Below are 27,753 nucleotides of genomic sequence, written 5' to 3'. Positions count from 1 at the left end.
TTGTTTGAGGTTTATGCTTAACACAGTCGAAAAAACTTTCCAATAGAATAAAATAGAATCTTGTCTGTCATCCCCTGTTATCACCAGGTTATGACAGAGAACTCTGCAGAATCGATTTGTCAAGCATTATCAACAACGATGGAATCCACTGCATTCACTAAATCATTGAGAATCACTTGAGCGGTACAAGAATCAGAGCTTCAGGAATCTTTCTAGATATTGTTAGTCAATCAATTTGTGCCAAGCTGATTTACCATGACATCCAATTCATCTGTGGAGTGAGGGAGGGTTAGTGTTTGATACTATTAGAATCTCAGCCAAACTTAAACAGTTTGGACTATACTGCTTTGCGCTTTCCTTTGGCACAATATTCATCTAAGGTCAGCAAAGAATGTTACACAGTAATCCATATTCAAGATTGATATGAACACCTGTTTTTAAGCACTGAATCCTCCTGTGGGTTTATGATGGAATGTTGGTTTCCGAACATTTGTGAATAACTTAGTTTGCGACTCTCTCAATCAGCACTCCAATCCAAACCCTTCTGAATATTTTTTGGCAAACGGTTACATTTTGTTCAAAGGCCCATTAACAAGATGGAGAGGTCAAAGTTCTCATTTCCTCCCATTCATTAATAGTTTGATTATGTGCTTGCAGTATGTGCTCATGCATTAACATTCATTGACCTGGCTTTGTTTTACAGAACCATGAAGATTTTCCTGTCGGCTGATTGCACGAACACCACAACCTACTGTACATATAAGTTAGGGGCTCATTGAGGATGAGAATGTCCAAGTATATGAATCATAATACCTCAAGAAAATTAACTTCAAGAAATTGGAAAATAATAATTTTTTGACTGCCTTATCTCAAGCCTCAACAGAGGCTTATAAAATAACTCATAGGATCATGTATATTCCAAGGGTCATGAAGGTATATGAACGTGTTTGACAAAAAGCTAAAATATAATCAAATATTAGATTTTCGATCTGTTTCGATCTTCTTTTCTTGTGTGTTAGGGCTCACACAAACAATGCATCTTACATCTCTACTCTTGTTGCTATCCGTGTTTTTCTGGCTGTTACACATTATTTAAAAGTAAATGTCCAACACTGAAAAAACACAAAACAATAAGTTCTGGGGCCTTATTTATACAATGTTGCATAAAAACCATCCTAAATTTGAGTTTATGATGATTTCTCAAAGTGCGTACTGAACGTGTGATTCATATAACGTAAGTATGCACAGAAAACGTCTGTACGCTTCTCTTCCAGATGTGAAATGTATAAATCTCAAATGCTCTTGAAATTGTGCACAGCTGAACAGTTTCAGATCTCTGCCTTTTAAAGATGTATATTTAATATAATTTACATTTTAGAGAGCACCTGTCATCGTTCAAATCTTATACGGGCGGCAAGAATGGCTTATATTTCCTTGCAGCACTCGGACAAGCAAAAGTCCGTCTGCTAAGTCTAATGTTTCGCTATGTACTTTTTCCACCATTTTTGGAACTTTAAGTGTTCCAGTAGACTTTTGCAAACGCATGCTCTACGATCAAATCTGTGCAAACACACGCTTTATATATGAGGCCGCTGCTTCCGAGGTACAAAAAAATCATCAGGCTTTGAAAAACATGCGAGTAAATTATGATTTTTTTTTCATTGAGCTAACTCTATAAATGAATGGAAAAGGTCTATCTAGGTCAGTTGTCAATGGAAATTCCAAAAATGAATCTGTGAATCTTCTATGAATCTTTTCCAGGTCTTTGGTTCAAACTGTTTGGTTTAAGGAAAAACAAATAAATGAAATCAAAGGAAGATTTTTTCCACGCCGCAGATGGCCTGCTTTGTTTCTGACACCTTTCATAACTCTGAAAAATATTATTTAAATTAATACTTTATGAATCCCATTTGATCAAGAGATAAACAATTATAATGCGTTTGTATTTAGAACAGCTTTAATACACTACTTCAATCTGGAATTATGAGAACATCTTCTATGGAAGAAAGCCTGAATGTGGTGCAGATGGTCTTTGTTCTTCTTCTGTTTACCATAGACAATAGCAAATAAGCCTGTTATAAAGGTTCACAACAGTCTCTGAGTTTTATTGAGGTTGGAAACCGCTGTAAACTGACCAGAGGAACATTGTTTTTATGATAAAATTTAAAGTGTGTCGTATTTTCAGATGTTTAGAAGCACATAAATACCTGATTTCCACATAAAAAGTCAAACAGGAACTATTTAAATTGGCTTGAGATTCAATTTGATCCATTTAGCTTATACTTCCCAGCTTCGTTACGCTACATAAATCAGTACCAAGATACGCTCACACATAAAAAATGAACAGCACTTGATATAGGGCAAAATGTATGCACAAAGTAAAAACTGCAAGAGTTATCCTAATAAGTCTAAATATTGAGACCAACACATGTGTAACTGTAAATTATAAGACGTTTTCTAAAATCAAATAGATCAATATATTAAACCAAAACATTAATAAAACCACTGAAATTAAGAGCATAGTTACAATAAAAATATACATAAGCTGCATCTTTGCTTTTATTTTTGCAAAGTGAAACATGCCCCTGTAAACCAACTGAAAATGTTTGACATTGATGTGTTTCAGATTATGTGGGAGACGGAAAGGTTGAGACAACACAGTGTCTCACTTTATGGTACCATGCGCTATGAGTGGCAGCACGTCTCAACTAAGAGGTACAGCAGATCATCTATTTCACCGGCCAGACAGCCACGTCTTTGAGCAGATAAGAATCTGCAAACACACTCCCGAGACTCAATTACAGAGATCATAAAGCACTTCCTCGCTATTAAATCTAGAGTCCCCCAAACTCGGTTCAAAGACACTAAGATTGAGAAAAGCACATCTTGCTTGCTGCATAAGAGCAACACACCCTTGAACTATAGCTCGCCGGAATGCTGCCCTTCAGAAAAAAAGATTTAATTGCAGGACTGTTGACCCTGCACTGACCCACAGTCATACTCAGAGTACAAAACATCCCAATTAGAAGAGCTCCAACCTTGGAATTATCAAGGAAATGCACGGCTTTTAGTCAACAATTATATCTTTGACCACAATCACTATGCGATGGTCAGATGGTTTTAATGAATGGGCCTGGCTTGCTTTTACAAAATAAATAGGTTTGTTTAAGATTGGGATACCATTAATCCTGTTTTGGTTGAAAGTTTAATTGTATGTGTCTCGTTCTAGTCCAGTGCTTTGTGGTCTATACTGTGGTATATTTAGGTCATATTATAATAATTATCTTGATTATTAATTAGTGTTTTATTAATAAAAAACTTGTTAAGAAAAGTAATAACTTTTAAGGCACCACTTCCAGTTCATTCAAGTTGAATTGTGACACATTTGGTACACACAAGACAAACTGCTAAATGTTATCACCTGAATGATAGTATCTTTGGCATTGACTTTTCTTAAAATAACATCTCACTGACAGTCCATATTAAGGGGAAGAGCTTGGAAAACAAACGAGCTGAAAGACAAAAGAAAAGCAAATAAATGTGAAGCATAAATATTCAATACCTGTTTTGACCTGGATTGCGACTAGCTGGGTCCCTAAGCTTCTGCCTGGAGACCCTAAATCCATATAAGGGAGCTGGCCAGGGTAAAGCAACACAGAGGTCAAGCTGCACTCTGTGTAATTTGATGGATATTTGGGGAGAATCAAACTCTACAGCTGTCCCTCAGAGCAGAACATATGATCAGCTTTCGGACAACCATGGGAAAAGCAGACTGATGGATAATCTGAACCACGTTTAGGCTCTAGACAAACCATAAAACTCTTATTAGCAGATAAGCTTCCTTGCTAAATTACTTTTTTGATGTTTATCATGCTTGAAGTTTGAGATCAAAGACAGCTGGTTGAAGAAATCAACTGGTAGAGCGTGGCACAACAAATGCCAAGGGCAATGCCATGCACATTCCATGTCTTTTACTGCTTATTTTGTGAGGGAACCATCGTGTACTAAATCAATTATGTGTTAATTTGAGTTTATTATTTAACCATTTTCTGAAGTATTAAACATTGTTAGAACATGAAGACTTGCATTTTATATTGTATAGATTTCTTTTTCTGTCATGAGTTGTTACAATTTAAGACATGTTGGCCAAGAGTGGTATTGACTTGTTTCACGTACTTTACAGGGTCCTTTTATCTGAATTTTTTTAAGAGGATATTAAAACTTCACTTTCCGCAAATTTTAGCTTGTCAGATTTTTGGCACACTGTGACCATTTCTTAGAGCAAAAAAAACCCTTTCAGAAATCAGTTGTTGGTTTCCCTTAAAGTAACACTGAAATGGAACTGTGACTGGTAAAGTTACAGGTACGTAATATAAACTATGCATTTTATTTACTTTTTTTGCATTTCCACTGACATCCCATACCAAATACAATCACAGTTCCTCAGTGAACCAGAAAGTGCCCCAAAAATAATATTACAAAGAACGCCTGAAAGCTGCAAATAAGCCTGAGAAACAGTAGGGCCCTTTAATCCTTGTATAGCAAATACTTCTTAGGACAATACCAAAGCAGAAACTGGTAAAGTCTGCTGTAAACTATTGCGTCAACCTCCACCCTGAGCCTTAAATAGAATGAGAGAGCATTAGAATTTGCATTAGGTTTGATATAGGTAAACAGCACTTTTATTTACAAGCTAATGGTGTTTAGTGAATAATGCCATTAACCCAAGATAGTGCCGGCCTGGCTAATCTTTTGTTTACACTGCTGTGCATTTTCTTTTTTTATAAGGGGGTCCAGAGCCTTCAGTAATCTCCATTTAATCTGCCCACCTCTTCCTGTTTAGTGAAACAGTGTTCCGCTCGTCCAGTCTGTGGTGAATGACGTTGATGGATATGATCTGTCTCGCTTAACCTCACTCACTCTCCTTTCGCGAACTCCTTTTTCTCCTCCACACACAAATATTTGTACTCAAACAGCAATTTAAAACAGTGTTCATTTGTGGATTTATTGTGTGTATTAAAATAGTATTTATTGAAAATATAAGCATTTGGTTCTAAAATATGGAAATGTATCATTAGATTTTTTGAAATATATATTTTTGTATATTCTCATATATCGCTGCTGTCCTTCTGAGACCTGTGATTTTCATTTTTTTTACATATTTCATAATTACTTTACTCGTGACCTTTTTTGTTTGTCACTTGGTTTTCAAGTATCTAACCAATAAAAAATATTAAAAAGTCAACTTTTGATTGTCAACTTTGAAAACATTTTAATCATTTAACAAGTAAAAACAGGCAATTTCGGAAGGATAATGACAATATTTGTACCGTTAAAAGAGAAAGCATGGATGTGTTTTTTGTATATACATTGCAAAACTAAGGCAAACAGCAGCTTTAAAACTTAAATGATGTTAGGCAGCCAGTTTTAAACTTTTGTGCCCTTCTATTTGAACTGTTTGCAACAATTGTGGAAACCATTTAGTTCTCAAGTCATTAAAATGACTGGCAGTTCATTGAAACAATTACACTCCAACCCTAGACCTCAAAAAAAGGCTATTTTAACTATATGTGGAAACTGACCACAGCTGAATGGATGTCTGTATCCACACAAAGCCAAAAGGAGTGCTAAGGGTCAGTCCCAGGGCTGGTGCCAGAGTGGGCACAAGACTTCAAACACAGGGAAATCATGGCAAAGAACAGTACCACCCACCTACTTCATTTTCTCACGCACTCCCGCTGGGCACACTGAAGCTACACAGAGACACGGATCAACTGGGAATTCCTACTTCATTGTCCTTGGCAATCTTCTTAGTACAGAGACCCTTTAGTTGAATAAATAAACACAAAACATTACATTTAGTAATTTAGCAGACGCTTTTATCCATTAGGGATTACGGTTGCCGATATGTCTTCAGTAATAGAAAATTCTAGAAATCGACTAGAAAAATGTGATGTCAACATTTCAGGCAATTCAGGCAATAAATTGTTGTTTCAATATTTTAAAGATTGTAATCATTTTATTTATATAATATTAAAATACTAACTTACATGCTGTTGAGTATTATTTTTAAATCAGAATAGTACAGGTGATACAAAAGTCCATTTTCTGAACCATGATAAATACATATATATATATTAGACAGTACACTGTAAGTTACAGTTACTGAGGCAATTCAAATTATTATCATTGTTGACGACCTGAATTGACTCTGAATGGATTTCTTCACTGGCGGAAAGTTGACAGTTTGCTGTTGACTGACAGGTATGGACCCACACCTGCAGATTATAATCTTCTTTTGGGGAGTTGTTTTCAATTTCACCTAGATGAAATCTAACAGTTCTATTAGTCCCCAAACGTCCCATTATTCTGTCTTCCCATGGGACGATATATTGTACAGCAGTGTATATAGGTGATGAGAGAAGGCTATGTGTTGAGTCTGGCAATAGAAACCACAAGAATGATTAATCCAGACAGAGATTTATGGAGGGCAAAACCACGGGTCCCTGTCTGGACATCTTCCCTCACACATTCCTCCATTCTAGAACTCCCCACACATGTGTCTCTACTCATATAAAGCATGGAGAAAATAATATTGTTACCTCTGACAAATTTGTGATGTTTTAGGGCCGAGGGAAAGAGAGACAAAGCCACATGGCACCAGTATAGTGTGATTTAAAGCATTTGAAGCACTTTCAAAGCAGCATTCTCAAAACAACTATGACAACGATTTTGACCTCAGAGAATTTCTTGAAAGAGATGCTAATCTGATACATTACATCATACATATTGTTTTTTTAAAGGTTATCAATTCTGTAGTTTACTTATTTTGCCTAAATATGCACTGATCCACTCAATACAGTAATAAATTACAAATATCTCACGGCAATTTATCAAGATAGGATATTGTTAGCCATTTTGAAGATTTTACTTTATGAATCGGTGTCACACAGAAAGTTCATAAGTTTCAGCTGTGATAAATTCAGCCCAGTGTTAAGCCTATAAACTATTTTATACAGGCCTCAGAAGCTGAAAAACAGTCTTTGCAGCGATAGGAAGCTGATCCCTGAACTTAGTGAGATAAGACTAAACCCTTTTCTTTCCAAGTTTTCCATCGATTGCGTCACTCGTAACAAGCAACACATACCACTAAGACGATAGGACATATTTTTTAGGGTATGTCTAAAAAAATTGATGGTACAAAGAGAATGTCTATTTAGAAGTACATATCAGAAAACATTTTGCTTTGTTATTATTGCCAAAAGTTTGACATTTAAATGTCTTGCAGCATGGGAAATGATATCATCCCCATAATCACTGTGAATTGTTCTTGACTGCCATCATAACTAACGCTGTATTTACGGTCATTTGACATCCTATGAGTGGCAGAAGTTAAACACACTGTCAAGAACAGGAATCTCGTCTGCACGCCATGCTGTTGCTGGCACCTTTGACACAACAACACAATTCACATCCTCACAATGTGAATCACATCAGCACTGCTGTGCTGTCTGCTGTAAGTCATTCAAATCATTGTCAGTGTTGTGTCGCACAACCACAATGGACTCGTATTGTAGATTAACGCGACACAAAGATTGCTCTGTTGATAGGGGCCGAAATGGCACCAGTCAGGAAACGTACATTCATGAGTTATCTTTGATTGAGCAAAACAAATAAAAGGTCTCCAGGGGTCACATATGTTGTAGGAAACACATTCATTGGATAATGTTTGTCCCTTTCTCAAGGGATTAAAAAATACTACAGCCTTCTTACTTACCAGGAGCTGACAGATCCTCATAGATAAAACAACGAATTCTCAAATCAACATGTCTCGTGCCCAGTTCAAGTAGACATTTCTTAGATCTCTAATATAAATACTACACCTTCAGTTTACAGCACAGACTTACTGTCGGGAAAAGGGGGACCTGAAAAAAACTGGTGAACTGTTCCATCTAGTGGACACTTTATAATTGTACACCCTAAATTACATAAACCATATAAAGATTTTCATCTTAATATGGTCAGCCTGCATTTAACAAAAGTAGTGTAACATTTATATATGTTTGTTGAATCATTGAGGAAAGTTACTAGACAGTGCATCAGATCTTGGCTAACTGCGTATGGATTGACACAGATGTCACTTGAAATGGTGTTGTAGAATTGGCCGTGACCAGAAAACAAGATGGTGATTCGATCTGGTCTCCGACATAAAAACCAACGCAAGACACTGCATTCCAGGAACACATTTTTAAGAATGTGCCATTTTTGGACAGTTAAGGTATAGTAAAATCATTAAAATAATGATCTTGTTTAAAATAAATTCTGCTACATAATTTCCCAATTGCTTTTATCAATCTCCCATTAGATAATACATTTTATGGCTACACCACAAGATTTTGCAGAATCCTACCTGTGATGAGCACACACTGGACTGAACATGCTGTTTCTGCTCACACGTGGGATAGTTCCACAACACACATGACATAGATAAACATGCTTCAGTAGAACACTTGCTATTTTAGAGCACATCACCAGGAAGGGACAATGTCACATTCAGAACGGTGTTGCTTAATTTGCTTTCAAAGGGAGCCATGGTTGTTGACCTTATGACTGTTTGTTTACAAATTCACTTTGCTGAAGTTGTGAAACAACCCAGTCATGAGGATGGGAGGGTACGGAGGGTTTAGTGGGATGGATATTCTGACACCTGTCTTTCAAATCACCCCTCTGATCTCTCTTCTAGAACCATAAACATGAATGTTGATGGCAAACGTCCACCAGGATGACTAGACAAAGCACAAGTGTGTTACACAATTCAGCCCTTACGCAAAGAAGTGTATATGAACTGTCAATATTGCATCATATTTGAAAAAATATAGAATAATAAAATGTTAATATATTACAATATATTGAAAAGTAATTGATGGTTGTCATACGGACACTTGGTTCTAATATGTGGTAATCACTCTACTGCATTATATTTTCCAGTATATTCCAATATATTTTTGTTTCAAAATTCGCTCAAGTTTAAAATGTCTTAAATCCAGCAGCTGATTCATAAACTCTTATGAAAAAGTTTTGACTGCTGTGGTAAGGTAGCACCTGATTATCTTGTTGTTGTTTCGTCTGGGAAGTTCACGATGTCTAGATGCCAACTGCCATCACATGGCTCTTGTTTGGCCTACATGTGTGATTCTGTGCAATACGCGTTTCTCCTACAGATGGAGAGCTTGGAAAGGGGGGGGGTTCGGTGTTGCTAAGTTTGGTATGTGACTTGCTTTACTGGGCTGTGTTGGAGGGCCACATGTTTCTCCGAATCGAGACGCACAAACAAGTGGTGGGAGCAATCCTGTCACAGCCACCTCGCGTATCAAGTGTCACAGGCAGCCGGCCAGTATATAAGCCCTGACTGCTTTCTGCTCTGGTAGATCAAAATAAGCCTCAGACAAGAGAACCTAGAAAAGCTGAATATCAACCAAAGGACAAAAGAGTGGAAGGAGGGTTAAAAAGATTCTACCTCAGACAACAGAAATGGACATCCAGACGGGGCAAATAGTACGTGCTCCGAGCCCCATGGAGAGCCTAGAAAAGCAGCTGAGCTGCCCCATCTGCCTAGACATGTTCACAAAGCCGGTGGTCATTCTACCGTGCCAACACAACCTGTGCCGCAGCTGCGCCAATGACCTCTACGACTCCAAAAACCCTTATCATTACTCAGGAGGTATCTTTCGCTGCCCTACCTGCCGCTTTGAGGTGGTGCTGGACCGCCACGGTGTCTACGGTCTGCAGAGGAACCTTCTGGTGGAGAACATCATTGACATCTATAAGCAACAGTTGGAGAAAGGTAACACCCTCGAACCCCCTCTGAAATCCAAAGAGACAAAAGAACTCATGTGCGAGGTGCACGAAGATGAAAAAATAAACATCTACTGCATGACCTGCCAGACACCCACTTGCTCTATGTGCAAGGTATTCGGTCAGCACAAAGACTGCGAAGTGTCCACCTTGAAAACTGTTTACGAAGCCCAAAAGTCTGAACTCAAAAATTCAATCGACCTACTGGGCGCCAGCAACAGCTGCCTGCAGGCGATGGTAACACAGATGGAGGAAACCTGCAAAACTGTGGAAGAAAACAGCCAACTGCAGAAGCAGAGATTGGGGGAGAAGTTTGACCTACTCTACGCCATCCTAGAGGAACGCAAGGGCCAGCTCCTAGAACAAATCACCCAAGAACAGGATGAGAAGGTGGTGGTAGTGCGATCGCTGATCCAGCAGTTCAATGAACAGCTGCAGGCCAGCATTAAGCTGATGGACGAAGCCTCTCAGACCATTGCCAACCGCAGTGTGGCCGAGTTCCTCGTCGCCGCAAAGAAGCTCATCACAGAAGCCAAAGACGCATCAAAGTGCTCCCATCTCCAGAGGCCTGAGCCTGGTTTTGAAAGTATGGACCACTTCTCACTCTGTACTGATGATGTGGAGGCCATGCTTGCAAAAATTGACTTTGGGGTGGGTGGTGATGATGATGACGAAGAAGAAGAAGAAGAAGAAGAAGAAGAGGAATAAGCAGTAATAGACTTGAGACAAGACTATGGGAAATGAGACAGAAAAGACAAAACCCTTATTAATGTTTTGATAAGGACAATAATCTGTAGGCTTTTGATAACTGTGAGATAAGGGACGTGCAATCTTAACAAAGCAGTTTTTTGTACAAATTTGTACAAATTGCACCATTTTTAATGACCTTTCCACTTGACTTTTATACTTTTTTGTAATACCGACATTCATATTGAATAATTTTTTATATTTGTAGTAGATGTTAAAGTTTATACTTGATTAGATATTAGTTTTGTTTGCCAAGGCTAGATTTATGAGCTGATGAATACAGCTTTGCGAATTTACCTTAGAGTGTCATGTGAGAACAAAATGTTTGAATACTTGAAATTTGAAATAATGCACTTGATTGATAAAATGTCATGTGAAAACTTATTTTCATTGGACAATTCATTGGAAATAAAGGCCTTACACAAACTCCCATCTTCTTGAAATGTCCTATTATTTTTTGAGGTGCACACAAATTTACATGACCTATAAATTCTTAACATTGGAAATGGTCGGCTAAATCTGCATTCTGTCTAGTCCGTCCTTGTGAGGCATTGCTCTGTGCAAAAGTTGTCGACCTTTTTAGCAGGGTGAGAATGAGAAGCCACAGGACTCCAGGAATAGACTCACAGTGTGCTGAAGTCCTCATGTTTCTAAACTTGACAATTACAGCTGCTGGCAGGAATGTGATGGTTATGGACCAGAGGGTAACAGTGACTCTGCTATCAGCTAAAGGCACTGTTGCCATGGCTTTAAACAAACCCTAGTGATGAACAAAACTGTTGTCGGCCCTAAGTAGGTGTCATGCTCACGTAGCCAACAAACACCTACAATATAAATTCCATTACAATGTCATTAAATCAAAACTACCTTATTACAATAAAATGACTAAAACCCAGACACGAGACTGACACTGATAAAACATTGCATGACAGTGTGCTCATGGTGGCAAACATTGTCAGCAACTTCCTGGCAAATTGTCTTTTAACTGACAACAAAGCAAGCTCTGATGAGTCTTAAATGCTAATTCCATAAGGAAGACAATAACGTCTTTATATGTGTCAAAGTTCAACTTCCCTTTTTACATTATTTCCAGTTTATTCATTGGACTTTAAACATATTTTGTCAGATAACTTACATCAAAGAGTATAATTTAATGGATAGTTCGCCCAAAAATGTAATGTCGATCAAAATCGGTGTATTGACATTATCATCCGTGGAAAACTTTTGAAAATATTTTGAGATATCTCTCGGTGGTTTTGTGCTCATAGAATGGAAGCCAATATGCTCCCATATTTTTATATATCTAATATTGTTTTCTGCAGTAGAACAATATACAAATAGGTTTAGATGTGGAAGAAATTGAAAAAAGAACTTTCTTTTTTGGCTAAGCTTCTCTTTTCAAAAAGTTTCTCTCATTGTGAATCTAGTTATTTAGTATAGCCTACAGTAGACTACATAAACAAGTACATTTTAACAGCTGTATTTTTACAGTGTGATTTAGCAATTTCAATAAAGGCTGATCTAGCATTCTTTTACTGCTTTTGAACCCAGTGCCCTGTTGGCAAGATCCTACAGCAACATGAAAAGCAAAATGAGGAAAGTCAGCTGGAATGGCTGAATCAACATGGAAATTACTATTGCCAATCTTTAGATTTTTTTGTAGTGGTATTTTTTTCTTGCAAAAACAACCAAAAGACAATAATAATTGAATGTGTGTTACAAAACAAACACAATATAACAGCTGTTAGCTCTGACCTGTTGATTTGAAGCTCTCCAACTATGTAGGCCTGAGCTGCCGTGAATAGCATTGTGCATGTCTGTCACATATATTTAACTGTTTGATTTGAGGCTCAGCTTACATGCTTCTAACAGGCTTTAACCGGCACGGGATGCAATGTGTGCATGTGCACTATAGTGAAAACCTTACTTCTCATAAAGTACAGTAAAAAAAATCTGTTCAAAGAGATCAGCATAGAACCGCATGAATTTCCATATTGGTCAAAGCCGGTTTATGCTGTATAGAACTCCTTCAATGTATGTTCATGTTGTTCATCGTGATGTTTCGGATGGAGCTAGAGCACATGAAGGTGCTTTTATTTACTCTGTGAATACAGCCAGGGCCGGCCCGAGGCATAAGCAAACTAAGCGGCTGCTTGGCCAGGGGGCCCCCAATCGTTTATTTTAATAATTTATTTTTACAATTAAATAACTTAAACAAGTGATATAAATGAATGAATGAATGAATGAATGAAAATAATTAATTAATTAATTAATTAATGTGAATGAATAAATGAATAATTCAAGACAAGAACATTCTGATTTGCCGACAACTGCTGCTGTGTCTGACAGCGTTTGAGTCATGCGGAATTGCGCATAGACACCTTGCGTGCATTGACAATTAGCGCCGTTTGCGCAAGTGCGCATCACTGTAATAAATGATAAGCCGTGTTTCAAAAAAGGATGTATCCCTCTGGTGCCGAAAAGAGAAAGAAGAAAAGGACAGAGCAGGAGAAAAAAGAGCAAGATAAGCAGCAGCACAAATGTTGGTCACGTCACTTCGGTAGCAGCTAGTCTGATCTTGTACAAGCCATCACCAGAGCTAACGTTAACGTCCCCGCTATCAACAGTGAAATGTCTTGAATTATTAGTATACATTTATCTAGGTGTATTTCACGTATTGATTATAGATATCAGTTTAACTTGGAGAAAAAAGCCTAAGAGGAACTTCTAAGTGAAAGGGATGCCAGCTGGCATTGCTGTTTGTGTTGAAGTGAACGTTAGAAAATATACCAATACCATGTTGGGTGGGGAGACTCCTGAGATGAAAATAGACTTTCCTATAGGCTATCCTCATATTTATAGGCTGAAGTTATGCGAATTTGAGGTCATTGTTGTACAATTGTCATTGTTGAACACTTGCTGTTCTTATGTTTGCTTTCATCTATTTTTTGTAACATTCTGTTTTTGATTATATTAATGTGTGTCTTTTTTGGTTTTATTTAAAAGAATGCACATTTGCTAATTATTTATTTCATGTTTTGTGAGTTTCTATTCAGAAGTTTAAGAGTAAAGTATCGATTTTTTATAATTTATTTTGTATTAATACATAACCTCAGTGTGTTCATTTATAATGTAACATTATAGCGTGAAATTTGTGTCAATAATCTTCAAGCACAGGTGACTCCGCGTGGTGGGAGGGGGCCCCCAAATCAAATTCTGCTAAGGACCCCCAAGAGGCTCGGGCCGGCACTGAATACAGCTCACGTCTTACTGCACAATTACTCTACATAGCTCCTATTTATACTGTACTATTTAGGTACTAACACAGTCTCACAGGAATTCGTGACATTGTCCCGAAATGTAATCTATTGATTTGTGTTCACGGAGACGAATTTCCCTATTCTTTTGTGTCACTGAGGCATGCCGTTTTATATGTCCCCCAACACGACTTTTAAACGTATTTTAAAACGCGGTTTCTTTCATATGTATAAATATACTGAATATGAACACAATCTGATGCAAATTCGTACCTATTTTACGAGGTTGCTCATTCGCGTGAATTCCTATTTCCTATGATTTAATTTGTATGTTTTGTTATGATTTTACTTATCCGCTGTGACCTTAGGTTTAGGGGCGGGGTTAGGGTAGGTCTTTAGGTAGCCCTATATCGGTGCTTTGCCAAGTTTTTAGCAAAATTAGCTTTTGTGGCTGTGATTTTAAGGTTTGGGGTGATGTAGGGTGTTGGTTAGCCACCTTCTAAAATATGTTTTTGACATCAGGTCATAGGTATGTATGTATAGGTAAATGTACATACACGCGCGGTCTATGTTTTAAAAGTGACACAAAATAAAGTCATGCTGAGTGACACGAAAAAATTGGGAAATTTTTGTTCATTTACACAAATAAAAAGATTCCAAATTTTGTGTCCACGCCATGGACTGCCGTGAGACTGGGTGGTAGGTATGGATATATTTGGTACCAGTATGCACCTTTAAACTACTAATATGCATTCTTTAGGTGACAGAAACAGGACTTCATCTAAAGAATCTGTGTATTGTGCCCCTAAATGTGTACTATAAACATAATTACTCTTGAAAGTCTTCATTTTAGTTTCCTTTGCAGATCAGCTGTAAAAAAAGCTGTATTTTACCAGTGACTGTTACAAAATTCATTTGTGTCTGGCATATACAAAACACATTAAAAGCTCAGCAATCTTTCCTTAAATAAATTCAGGACTTCCCCTAGCCAGCACCCAAGGCCAGGGCAGAAGCAGCTAATTTTAGATTAATGAATCAGTCTGTCCTTAATCTAGCCCTAACACACTAAAGGGCACCTTCTCTTTCACCTTCACTCCTGTAGCAGAAATTAGAACAAATCTTTTGCCTGAACACCAGCCAAAGAGAGTCGCAACTGGGTTTATTACCATAGCATAACCATTGCTGGAGCAAATAAATAGAAAAACCTTAGTACACTCCAAACTACAAATGTGGAAGTCCTTTTCCACACAGCAAAATGTATGACCGTGTGAAATATTGAGGTATTGCAGAGTGTACATCTAAGACTGTGAGCTGCTGTGTAAAACTATCCCCAGATTCATTTTTAGCCACAACAAACATTGACTGTAGATGGTCGTACAGTAAATAGAAACATTCGCCTTGTCATATTGCCAGTCTCATGGGCACTGCAGTAAGGTGCTCCACTATTCTTAATGTCAAGGAAAAAGCACCAGATGGCTTGTTACTAAAAAGAAAAAAATCCAACAAGGGTATTTTTAAAGAACATTTAGTATAGCGTTTTATGAGATTCAATGTTTGAACACGACATCTGAAATGTCTTTATTTAAACAAAACAATTATGGAAAAATCTATAAAAAACACTTAAACCATAAAAAAAATGTGGGGTTTGAAACCATTGAGATGCTGTGTATTTTATTCTTTTCTATGAATAAAAAATCACTCTATTCATTCAAGCATGGAAAGGGAGTGTTTTTTTCTCTCTCTCTTTTCATTTGAACAACTCAACATGTGATTTAACATAGTCATACCTCTGACTATTCTCGCATTATCTGCCTCATTCTGAGGAACTTGGCAAGAGCAACTGCGTGCTTGCAAGCGAGGTAAACAAATCTTTATTTACGTTTATTATTTTTGTAAGAGAAATTCTGCGTTCTTGTTACATAATTTAGTAATTACTAAACTGCACAAAGGTTTCAGGTCATTTGAATAAAATGTTTGCTGAAGTTGTATTCTTAAAAGTTTGTGCATTTACTTAAGCAAACATTTAAAATGTGCCAACTAAATAATTTATTTTATTACAAAATCTTTAACAAAATTTGTTAAACCATGTAACCATGTAACCATGTAACATTTCTGATGTTTTTTTTAAAGCACACAACACCCACACTTTATTAATCTACAGTATTGATGAGAATTCTACTATTGTAGAAGTTTAAAATGTATGAATATGAATTGTTCCCTGATACTTTTATTTTTAGGAATGTTAAGTCAACCTTGCATCATACATACAATGTAAAGATAGCAAATGCACTCCGGATTAGTATGAATATATATACTGTATGTTACACATTTGATTTGAATTATTTAAAAAACTTAACAAGACACAAGAATAATCTATCCATGATTCTTTTGAGAGTTTTTAACCATTTATTTTGGTTATTTGGTTATTTACCAAAGACTGGGATGTAGTTAGCTAATACGGATACCCCACTCAATAGATGGACTCATGATTGTGACACATTCTATAAACATATTGCATGTCCTGGCACTGTAGCCATAACCGCACACTCAATGTCTTAATGTTATTTTGGAAACAGGTCATTTTTTAGTCATGCTTACTGTCATCGTTTTTAACAGGAACCCAAGCATGGACAAGAAATTGGATCTGTCCAGACTATCAGAAGAGGAGGCAAAACATGTGTGGGAGGTCATTCAGAGAGACTTTGTCCTTAGAAAAAAGGAGGAGGAGAGGCTTGGGTGAGGACTTAAAGCTAAAACCTTTCAATTTAAAATAGAGTTAAATCTGCTTTTAGTTTCAAACCAATAACAAATGTGACTTAAAAGGTGCATAGAAATATGGAGAAAGATAGATCCAGTGGCTCAGGTGTGTACACATGTATGGACAGATTATTATGTTGTGTAGATATAGCCATAACCCCCAGTCACAGAATAATGAAGAAAATAAACATTACCTTACATTACCGTACGAAAAAAGTTTTTTTATTTTATTTTTTGCACTACATGATCTTTATTCAATGGAAAAAAAATAAGTAAAAGAAAATTAAATATTAAAATTGAGGCTATTAATAGAACATGCTTTGGAACAGACTTCACAAGGGCAACTAGGTGCCCAAAGGCAGCATGTTGGAGACCACTGCTGTATAGCAGATTATCTGCAGTATATAACCCTGCAACAGGGTTATGGGAAAGGCCAGTATGTGTGAAAGACCTCTGTTGTGCAGATATCGCGATCATGGCATAGTCACAAGGCTGGATCACACCATTCCACAGGCTGGGAAAAAGATGCCCCAGAGCTCAGTTCTGTTGGTACAAGGAGGCTTCTGTTTTGTTACTGAATTTTTATTTGCTCATGTTAGAAGATAATGTTCTGTTCTGTTTGTTTACCACATGGATTTAAATGGTTTGATTTCAAGTGGAGTTCTTGTTCAATTTTTAATCTGAATCACTGAATATGCATTTTTTATATTTATGTTCTTAAATGTCAAATTCGGCAAGATTTTGTAGGGCTAAGTCAAATTAAAAGCCTGCAGTAAAAAGCTTATTATTTTAATGATACTTAAATTATGTAAATATCAAAAACTTGGTTAAGGTATTTATCGGAAAAAATAAAGAGTAAAATACAGCATGTCCTGGAATATATACAAAACATACATGGAAAAAATTATCACAGGAAACTATGCATACTGTATATACATTGACAATCAGGATAAAAAAATAATCTGATTGTCAATGTATATATGCATTGTGTATATACAGTATACATATATGTCTCGGTGAGTTTTGTACAAGTATTGTGTGTAATATTCCAAACCTCCTTAAATATTTCTCAAAGCTGAGCTTCACTTTACACAACTTCTTAAAAATTACATTTTTTTGTATGTTAATAAAATGTTTATATAAAGGGCAACAATATCAACTTTACTACAGTACATTGTGTTTGTACCACACCATAGTGACCTTAAATCCAAGATCGAGAAAGAGGAAACAAAGAGGGAACTTCTGTCATCTCAATCAAACCTGGCGGACACTCATTGCATTCGCTGTCTGCAACCCTTTAAGTTCCTGGTGAACAGCAAACGCCAGTGTTTGGACTGCAAACTCTACACCTGCAAGACCTGCAGCCGCTATAACAAGAAAGAGCGTGGCTGGGTGTGCGACCCCTGTCGCATGACCAGGTTTGAAAACATCAAATAACATATGAATGTTTTACTATTTTACATCCTTTATTTACCCTTATGTAAAGAACACATTTCTGTGTGTAACTAATCTGATATTTTACATCTGTTACATAACACTTGTTTGTTTACGTAGGGTCCTGAAAATTGGAACCTTGGGGTGGTACCATGACAATGTGCAGTCTCGCTTTAAGCGTTTCGGCAGTGCTAAAGTCATGAGGTCATTGTACAAGAGATTAAATGAAGAGGGTGGGTGCTATTAAAAGCCTTATGATAACCTCCAATGTGTCCGAGTAAGCTGTCACATCATTGTACTTGTTCAGTATATCATCAGCCATTTTAAGTGGTTATGCATACAAGTGTTCAGACTTACAGCAGAGCCCTTATAACATTGAAGGCATGTGTAACTTAGTAATAAACAACTACTGCAATGCAAGACAAGAATACACTCAATACATCAAGTCATTCTTTATATCCTAACAATTGAAACTGATTGCTCAGCTTAAATTGGTATCAGTATAGCATATATTTGTATCCTTTAAATGTCGTCTTTCAGGTAAACACAAGTAATAGTAAGAGCAACATGTTATGGTTAAAAATGAGGAAATGTCTGTCTATATTGAGTTACTGAGAAGATATTTTATTGTATCTGTCTGCTAAATTCAAAGAACTCTGCCTATAGGCTGTTTCCACATATGTGCTGGTCACATGCGTTTGGAGCACCATATGATGTTGATGTTGTTTATAGCCTTGCATGACAGGACATGTTTTAAAGCAAAATAAGAAACCTTGACTGAACGCAAAGAAGGGGCTGTAAGTTATTTACCTCAGGTTAAAGATGACTGAAGTGTGACATCTGCTGATGGTTTACAGAAGTACAGCCTGTTAAATGTGACGTAATGTTTACAGTTATGTAAATAGAATATCATTTTTCAATCATGTTTATCAAGAACAAAAACTGCACGAATAAGGAACCATTTTTTTCTGGATTATTATTCTAGATATTTAGTTAAAATCTCTTAAATGTAAATAGCAGAGGTCTGTGCTTGTTTTAGAATGTCCTCATAATGCACGGACACATTCACATTGTCTTTTCTTTCCCAAGGGCACCGTGATGATGACACGCAGAGCATGCCTGATGTCCGCCGTGAGTATACAAACACATTACTGCTGGAAATAATAGCTGGTTTTGTCACAGAGCAAAGCTGTGGGCAGTTGCACAAGCACTATTCGCATGTAGGCTACAGGTATTAAAACTTTAGAACAATTCGTGAACTGTAATTTATTTAAATATGTAATGTGTTTCATTCTTAGATAACGGTCACGATGAAGAACATATTGATGCAGCTGAAGCTCAACGTTATAAACAGGTAGATTCGAGTATTTCTGTATTTGAATGGACGTATTTAAGGGATTTAATACTTTTAGTTTTACTTGTACAGCTGCTTTTATACAATTCAAATGGTTTAAAGCGCTCTAAAAATAAGATATCTAATAAGAAAATTCCTGAGAATATTATAAAATCATCATAAAAATGCTTGGAATATTTGAAACAATTAATATCCCTTAAATAAACTAAACCGAACACGTGTAGTCATATTATCCTGAAACAAAAATTGTTTGGCTTCTTTGCAGATCCGAAAGACCAAGCGTCTACTGTCTGTTCACCCTATGGATCTTGACATGGATGATTATGGCCCTCACTCAAGCAGACCGTCTGTTCAGGTATTAAGATACTTGGCCTACTATTATAAACATCCACATTTTAAATATGTGCTCGGGTCGGCTATTATAGATACTTCTTTGTATTACCCAGTACATCCAAGAGAGAGGTCAGCGGAATGATCTAGAATACACCACTGATATGCACCATCAACATCGCATGAACCGCAGAAAAAGTCTTGACAGGTGTTCGCGCCCAGGTGAGCAGATATATTAGGTTTATAGGATTTATTTTATATACTCTATAATTTTCCCTTTAAGGGTTTGTTCGTCCCAAAAATTATAATTTAATATTTTTTCTTCACTGAAACTGGATTGAGTCTGAATTTTATAAAGGCAGTTACACAACAAAACTGATTTGTGCTCTTCACCTTGTTTTAGATGATGGCCTATACTCTGAACAAAGAATTGTACGAGCTCGCTCTCTTTCTAAAATCAATTCCTCCATGGCTCCGCGCGAGATCTATGTGGACACTTCAGACGAGGAGGATGTGTTCCGTTACCCTGTCTACCAGCTGCCACCACGACGCCGCAGCCGGGCATCATCTCAAGAAAACCTTCAACAGGGAGCTCCACCGGTATGAGCGTACTGTAGATGATGGATTTGTTCATATCTTACACAAGTTGTTTTTCAAATGTAATTTTGAGGACACAGTCTAAAGAGAGGATGGAACTAAAAAGGTCCATCAGATAAAAAATGTGTCAAAGGACCTTTCTTTTCGCATTCAAAACAACACAAATTGTCCCCTATTCATCATTCAATGTATACAAATGTCACTAACCCCGTTTTACCAATTTTATTTTTGGGATGTAGATCAATGAACTGAGCAAAAGAATGTCTGCCATTGAGAGTCTCCTGAATCGACTGGAAGAGAAAATTACTGTGCCTGCTGAACAGGTACGAATAAAGCCTAAAATAAATGCTAAGCAGCTACAGTGCCTTGCGAAGGTCTTCGGCTCCCTTGAACTTTTCGACCTTTTGCCACATTTCAGGCTAATTTGAAATGTTTTGTGAAGAATCAACAACAAGTGGGACACAATTATGAAGTGGAACGAAATTCATTGGATATTTCAAACTTTTTTAACAAATAAAAAACTGAAAAATTGGGCGTGCAAAATTATTCAGCCCCTTTACTTTCAGTGCAGCTAACTCTCTCCAGACGTTCAGTGAGGATCTCTGAAAATCTTCCAATGTTGACCTAAATGACTAATGATGACAAATAGAATCAACCTGTGTGCAATCAAGTCTCCGTATAAATGCCCCTGCTCTGTGATAGTCTCAGAGGTCTGTTTAAAGCGCAGAGAGCATCATGAAGAACAAGAAACACACCAGGCAGGTACGAGATACTGTTGTGGAGAAGTTTAAAGCTGGATTTGGATACAAAAAGATTTCCCAAGCTTTAAACATCCCAAGGAGCACTGTGCAAGCGATAATATTGAAATGGAAGGAGTATCAGACCATTGCAAATCTACAAAGACCCGGTCGTCCCTCTAAACTTTCAGCTCATACAAGGAGAAGACTGATCAGAGAGGGAGCCAAGAGGCCCATGATCACTCTGGATGAACTGCAGAGATCTACAGCTGAGGTGGGAGACACTGTCCATAGGACAACAATCAGTCATATACTGCACAAATCTGGCCTTTAAGGAAGAGTGGCAAGAAGAAAGCCATTTCTTAAAGATATCCTGTAAAAAGTGTTGTTTAAAGTTTGCCACAAGCCAACTGGGAGACACACCAAACATGTGGAAGAAGGTGCTCTGGTCAGATGAAACCAAAATCGAACTTTTTGGCAACAATGCAAAACATCATGTTTGGCGTAAAAGCAACACATGGAAGAAAACCTTATGGAGTCTGCAAAAGACCCGAGACTGGGTCGGAGATTTGTCTTCCAACAAGACAATGATCCAAAAGATAAAGCAAAATCTACAATCAAAGTCCAGACCTGAATCCAATCGAGAATCTGTGGAAAGAACTGAAAACTGCTGTTCACAAACGCTCTCCATCGAACCTCACTGAGCTCGAGCTGTTTTGCAAGGAGGAATGGGCAAAAACTTCAGTCTCTCGATGTGCAAAACTGATAGAGACATACCCCAAGCGGCTTACAGCTGTAATCGCAGCAAAAGGTGGCGCTACAAAGTATTAACTTTAGGGGGCTGAATAATTTTGCACGACCAATTTTTCAGTTTTTTATTTGTTAAAAAGGTTTGAAATATCCAATGAATTTCGTTCCACTTCATAATTGTGTCCCACTTGTTGTTGATTCATCACAAAAAATTACAGTTTTATAACTTTATGTTTGAATCCTGAAATGTGGCAAAAGGTTGAACAGTTCAAGGGGGCCGAATACTTTCGCAAGGCACTGTATTTATCACCAATATTTGGGGTAAGTTTCATGGGTAACGCTTTAGATTATGAACTGCATAAGTAAACTGAATTTACGCAGTAAGTTTTGGTAATCATAGTGTACCAACACTTGTAGGTATAAGGAAATACTCGGTTAATAAAGGGGTAGCAACCAGATATAAGTGAGGACTGTTACCCTTTTGTTCCACAAAGTTAAAGGGTAAGAATAATAAATATACACACAATCTGATATCCTTGACTCTTAAACCTTTATTAAAAAAGCAACATATTTCAAAATACTTGTTGTATAAAATACTAATTGTTCTGTGTAGTATGGAAGTATGTAGAAGCATAACTTCTGCAGGCCGTAAAATGAAGTGAAACTTTTTTTTCCTCCCTTTTCCAATATAGTTACAGGGTACAATGTACAATAAATATATGTGACCGGGGATTTAAAGTTACCACCAGGAACACAAATAGCGGTTCACTTTCTTTGTGGTTTATTAATTTATAATTTTCAACAGAATAATTTGTTCTGAAAAATGTTCCATGAACGTACAAAAAAACACCTCCGGCTTACCACTTCCAAAATTTAGACCGGAAATAAAAGAAACAGCTTTCCTTTTGGAAACACAGAGCTGAGTATAAAATTGAAAGAAACCTCACAGCTCGATATTCCTCGGTGTCTAATTACCACGGATGTGATACACAGTTTTATAGTCCAGTTGGGTGTCAACAAAAACCCCGGCATTACAAAAATACAGCCGTCAAAGATTAAACACAATAAGAAATGACATTACAGAGAATCTTATGCATCGAAACGCATGCAATATTTATGGTTTCTTACCCTGTTACTTCATGGAAGAAAAACAGTCCCCACTTTTATCTGGTTGCTACCCCTATATTTCCCTAACTTAAAATATTGTTCCCTTATACCAACACGTATAGGTACATTATAATTACCAAAACATTATTTGTGGGTCATAATCTTAAGCGTTGCCATTTCATGCAGGTTGCTTATAATTAGATTTTAATATCAACGGTGTTCTTGTTTACCTGCAGCCTGTCCAGCCCTCAGTAGGACAACTGGAGGAGGAGAAGCTCAGGAAAAAATTAGATGAGCTGATGAGTGACAGTGCCCTTTCCTCTGATGAGGATGAGCCGAAGAAGATTCCTCAGTCAAAGGGGACCGCAGTAAGAGGGAGACCACAGGGAGACCAGGCACCTATTGCCCCTCAAGAACCCTTGAGCTCCTCCAGCGATGAGATGCTCACAGAAGAACAAAAGGTGAGCACATGTAGGTCAAAATCTGTTGGAGATGTCTTTTTCCAAGGAGGACAAAATTTTTCCCAACTGGAATATTAGTGGTCAGTTAGTGTGAAAAGAAACAACGTTCATAAACTAAGCCATATTGATCGAAATTGCAAACATATTATAAGAATACCCCTTAGTTAACTTAATTTTCTTCATTAGCAGCACTGTGTGCCTCATTTAGCTACAACATTAGCTATGCTCATATGCTAATACCGCACCACAATACTTTATTAGGGTTAATGCTAATGAGGATTTTGTCCTCTCGGTTAATTACTGTTCCCTTTACATGGCTTTCAGAGATCCACTGCGGCGGCCCTTTGTGACATCACAACCGAAATACTAAGAACAATTAATGCCACTGAAAGTGCTATGAACGAGTTGGCCCCCTCAACCCCTTATGACAGACTTCAGTTAGAGGGCACAGATGTTAAGCAGGCTGATGATGCGTACAGAGAACTTGAGGAAAATGTAAGATTATTATAGTTATTATTGTTTATGTATTTTCATTTTTAGGAAGAGAGCGTTCTGACACATGGAATACCAATGACATCCCAAAGCGGTTTTGTGCCTTTATCCACAAAAATCCTAAAATATTTATGGTCTGAATTGTCTTGCTCCTTTTTTCTGCAGATATATTTGACCGCAGGGAAGTCTTTCGATATGGCAAAGAAGTTGAGAATGATTGAGCAGAATACTAAGAATCACTGCACTGGCCCTCTAACTGATTCAGAACTTTCTGAGCTAGAGGACCAAGTTGCTTTGGCAGCTGCCAAAGTTCAAAGCACAGAGAGTGAGGTGAGCTACATACGACCAAATGATTTATTAATTCAAGTTCGTTCATTCATCTGTTCATTCATTTGTTTGTCATTAATCAGGTCTCGGACATTGAGAACAAGATAGCTGCTCTGAGTGCTAAAGGACCATCGATTGAAAAAGCTAAGAGAAAGGTAAATAACTGAATATAAACAAGAATTACATTTAAACATAATTGCAATTATGTAATTCATTTTCACTATTATTTTATCTTTCAGACACTGAGTCTACAACATAAAAGGAAGTTTTCCCAAGACATTCCTTCAAACAGAATTCATTTTTAATCCGAAACAGGACATCACTTTAACTATATTTTGATATAGGTCACGTTTCCTGAAACCTTAATGCTACGCCATTCTTAAGTTATACCTTGAGCTGTACCTTATCGTTCATAAGCGTTTCCCTAAACATTCTTGGTTTAGTATATCTTCTGTTAGTCATGTGTTTGGACGATTGGTTTGGAGCGCTCTTAGCTATACCTATACCTATAATCAATGTTAAGAGTTCAACCCGCAAGTGGCCACTGTGGAAAAAAGCTTCTTCACATCGCAGTCTATACCAATAAAATTCAAAAGTTGAAAATACCAGTATATTGACATGTTTTCATGCAAAGAATTTAATTGTCTTTACAATGATGGTTGTAAGCTTGTTAATTATATTATCTAAATTAGGTGCATCAGCTGGCAACCCAAATAATTTGTAGTATATTTAAAGAGAAATATTGTGGTATTAAGTTTAGTCAAACTTCCGCAATATATCTGCATTTTAGTGCATTTAATCCGTGAAAACAATTTATGTTGCAATTATAATGATAGAAAAGTTAACCTGCCACGGGAAGAAATTAATCAGCTTTTTGATCAAGACAAACTCACAGGAGCAGCCAATTCTTTCCTGCTATATCTACCGTGGCCGCTAGGTGTCACAGAGCTGCAACTGAAGGAAACACATGCAAACACAAGCAAGTTCAGAAAGCATCTTCATTAGTCTGGAGACACATTCCATGCAAATACTCGAAACACAAACAAACACAGAAACACGCTGCAAATTCTCGCAACATAAACAAACAGTGCAAGCTGCACAGACGACAAAGGAAGGGTTTCCGGGGACCCCGAAAACTGATTCACCTGACTGGGACGCGCTTCATATTGACTGTTCAAATTAGTAAATTTAGTGTAGTGTAGTTGATACATTTGGGAATGAGATTGCGGGAACGCACACCCGATTATAAATGAAATAATATTGGATTGAGTTTGCTATTTCATCCTATGAGTCCTAATAAATGCAACTTCAACTATTTCTGTAGTGCTTATTTTATAAAGAATGCCACTACCTCACATAACGCAACGAAGCAGTCCCTGTATAGAGTAAATAATTGATTGTCGACAGATCGATATCCATTAATTCAGCACCACCGCCATGGAAAGGCAATGCAAGGCAAGTTTATTTGTATAGCACGTTTCATACACAATGGCAATTCAAAGTGCTTTACATAGAAGAAATAAAAAATATCCATTTGATAAAACAGTGAAGAAATAAGAAAAATAAAATTAACCAGTTAAGAATAAAAAATCAAATAACATAGTTTAGAAAAATTCATTCATTCATTCATTTATTCATTCATTCATTTTCTACCGCTTATCCGGGGCCGGGTCGCGGGGGCAGCAGTCTAAGCAGAGATGCCCAGACATCCCTCACCCTAGACACTTCCTCCAGCTCTTCCGGGGGGACACCGAGGCGTTCCCAGGCCAGCTCCCGGTAGGACGGGCCCGGAGCACCTTCCGGGGAAGGCGTTCAGTAGGCATCCGTAACAGATGCCCAAGCCACCTCAGCTGACCCCTCTCGATGTGGAGGAGCAGCGGCTCTACTCCGAGCTCCTCCCGGGTGGCCGAGCTTCTCACCCTATCTCTAAGGGATCGCCCAGCCACCCTGCGGAGGAAGCTCATTTCAGCCACCTGTATCCGGGATCTTGTCCTTTCGGTCATGACCCAAAGCTTATGACCATAGGTGAGAGTAGGAACGTAGATTGACCGGTAAATTGAGAGCTTCGCCTTGCGGCTCAGCTCTTTCTTCACCACGACGGACCGGTACATCGACCGCATTACTGCAGAAGCTGCACCGATCCGTCTGTCAATCTCCCGTTCCATCCTTCCCTCACTCCTGAACAAGACCCGAGATACTTAAACTCCTCCACTTGAGGAAGGAACTCTCCACCAACCTGAAGTGGGCAAGCCACCCTTTTCCGACTGAGGACCATGGCCTCGGATTTGGAGGTACTGATTTTCATTCCAGCCGCTTCACACTCTGCTGTAAACCGTCCCAGTGCATGCTGAAGGTCCTGGTTTGAAGGGGCCAACACGACAACATCATCCGCAAATAGCAGACGGTTTAGAAAAATAAGAAAAATAAAAATTGACCAGTTAAGAATAAAAATAAAATAAAATATAGTTTAGAATAGATAATAAATAAAATAAAGTACAGTACAAACAGTCGGACGGTCAGAGGCACAGTGGCACATTAATTAAATGCAAAGTTAAACAGATGTGTTTTGAGTCTGGATTTGAATGTGTGGGAGCACATCTGATCTCTTCTGGAAGCTGGTTCCAGCTGCGGCTCGGATAATAGCTAAATGCAGACTCTCCTTGCTTGGAGAGAACCCTTGGTATTTCTAGCTGATGCGATCCTAATGACCTGAGTGTTCTTTTGGGTCTGTATTCAATGAGCATGTCTGCAATGTATTGAGGTCCTAGGCCATTGAACGATTTATATACCAGTAATAAAACTTTAAAATCTATCCTATATGTAACTAGTAGCCAGTGTAAAGACCTGAGGACTGGTGTGATATGATCATATTTTCTGGTTCTGCTCAGAATCCTTGATGCAGCGTTCTTTATGAGCTGCATCTGTCTTATGGTCATTAGGCGATAGGGCTAAGTATATCTGTGTGTCGTCTGCATAGCTGTGGTAAGCAATTTGGTTATTTCTCATTATTTGGCTCATTGGAAGCATGTACAGGTTGAATAGGAGAGGCGCAAGAATTGAGCCTTGAGGGACTCTGCACGTCATGGATGTCCACTCAGACTTATGGTCACCTATACTCACATAATAACCTCTTGCTTCTAGGTATGACCTGAACCATTTTAGGACTATCCCAGAAAGCCCCACCCAGTTTTCCAGCCTGTCTATAAGTATGTTGTGATCGCCTGTGTCAAATGCAGCACTGAGGTCAAGTAGGACCAGCACGGATAATTTGCCTGAATTTGCTGTCTCTGTGCTGTGATGCGGGCGGAACCCAGATTGAAAATTGTCAAAGTATCCGTTTGAGCTTAAGAATTTGTTCAGCTGGTTGAAGACAACTTTTTCAATGATCTTACCTATGAAGGGAAGATTTGAGATCGGTCTATAGTTGTTTAATATGGTCTTATCCAGATTGCTCTTTTTCAGGAGGGGTTTGACAACAGCAGTTTTCAGGGAGTTTGGGAAACTTCCAGAGAGAAGCGAGGCATTTACCAAATCTTGGAGATCTGCTT

The 27,753-nt window shown here is 37.8% G+C and overlaps 2 protein-coding genes across 3 annotated transcripts; both read left to right on the top strand.

Annotated features, from left to right (window-relative positions):
• The first annotated feature begins 9,432 nt into the window (after positions 1 to 9,432).
• On the top strand, positions 9,433 to 11,027 carry trim63a (tripartite motif containing 63a). Its single transcript, XM_079459822.1, has one exon. The coding sequence runs from the start codon at positions 9,532 to 9,534 to the stop codon at positions 10,561 to 10,563; it is 1,032 nt and encodes a 343-aa protein (XP_079315948.1). The 5' UTR covers positions 9,433 to 9,531; the 3' UTR covers positions 10,564 to 11,027.
• Positions 11,028 to 15,648: 4,621 nt separating this feature from the next.
• Positions 15,649 to 25,519, top strand: mlpha (melanophilin a). 2 transcript variants are annotated; one of them, XM_079461011.1, is made up of 15 exons: positions 15,681 to 15,718; positions 16,476 to 16,595; positions 17,813 to 18,034; positions 18,171 to 18,283; positions 19,140 to 19,181; positions 19,349 to 19,404; positions 19,670 to 19,759; positions 19,851 to 19,956; positions 20,138 to 20,334; positions 20,571 to 20,654; positions 23,162 to 23,386; positions 23,711 to 23,881; positions 24,044 to 24,208; positions 24,289 to 24,360; positions 24,445 to 25,519. In XM_079461011.1, the coding sequence occupies exons 2-15, from the start codon at positions 16,486 to 16,488 to the stop codon at positions 24,508 to 24,510; spliced, it is 1,719 nt and encodes a 572-aa protein (XP_079317137.1). In that variant the 5' UTR covers positions 15,681 to 15,718; positions 16,476 to 16,485; the 3' UTR covers positions 24,511 to 25,519. The 2 variants fall into 2 exon arrangements, with proteins under 2 accessions (XP_079317138.1, XP_079317137.1); XM_079461012.1 differs by lacking the exon at positions 23,711 to 23,881 and having other exon boundaries at positions 15,649 to 15,718.
• The last annotated feature ends 2,234 nt before the right edge of the window (positions 25,520 to 27,753 follow it).

This window comes from Barbatula barbatula, assembly GCF_947034865.1.
Source record: "Barbatula barbatula genome assembly, chromosome: 7".
In the NCBI taxonomy this organism is placed as follows: domain Eukaryota; kingdom Metazoa; phylum Chordata; class Actinopteri; order Cypriniformes; family Nemacheilidae; genus Barbatula; species Barbatula barbatula.
Note: the sequence above shows the minus strand (reverse complement) of the source record. Positions and strands in the feature narration are given on the sequence as shown.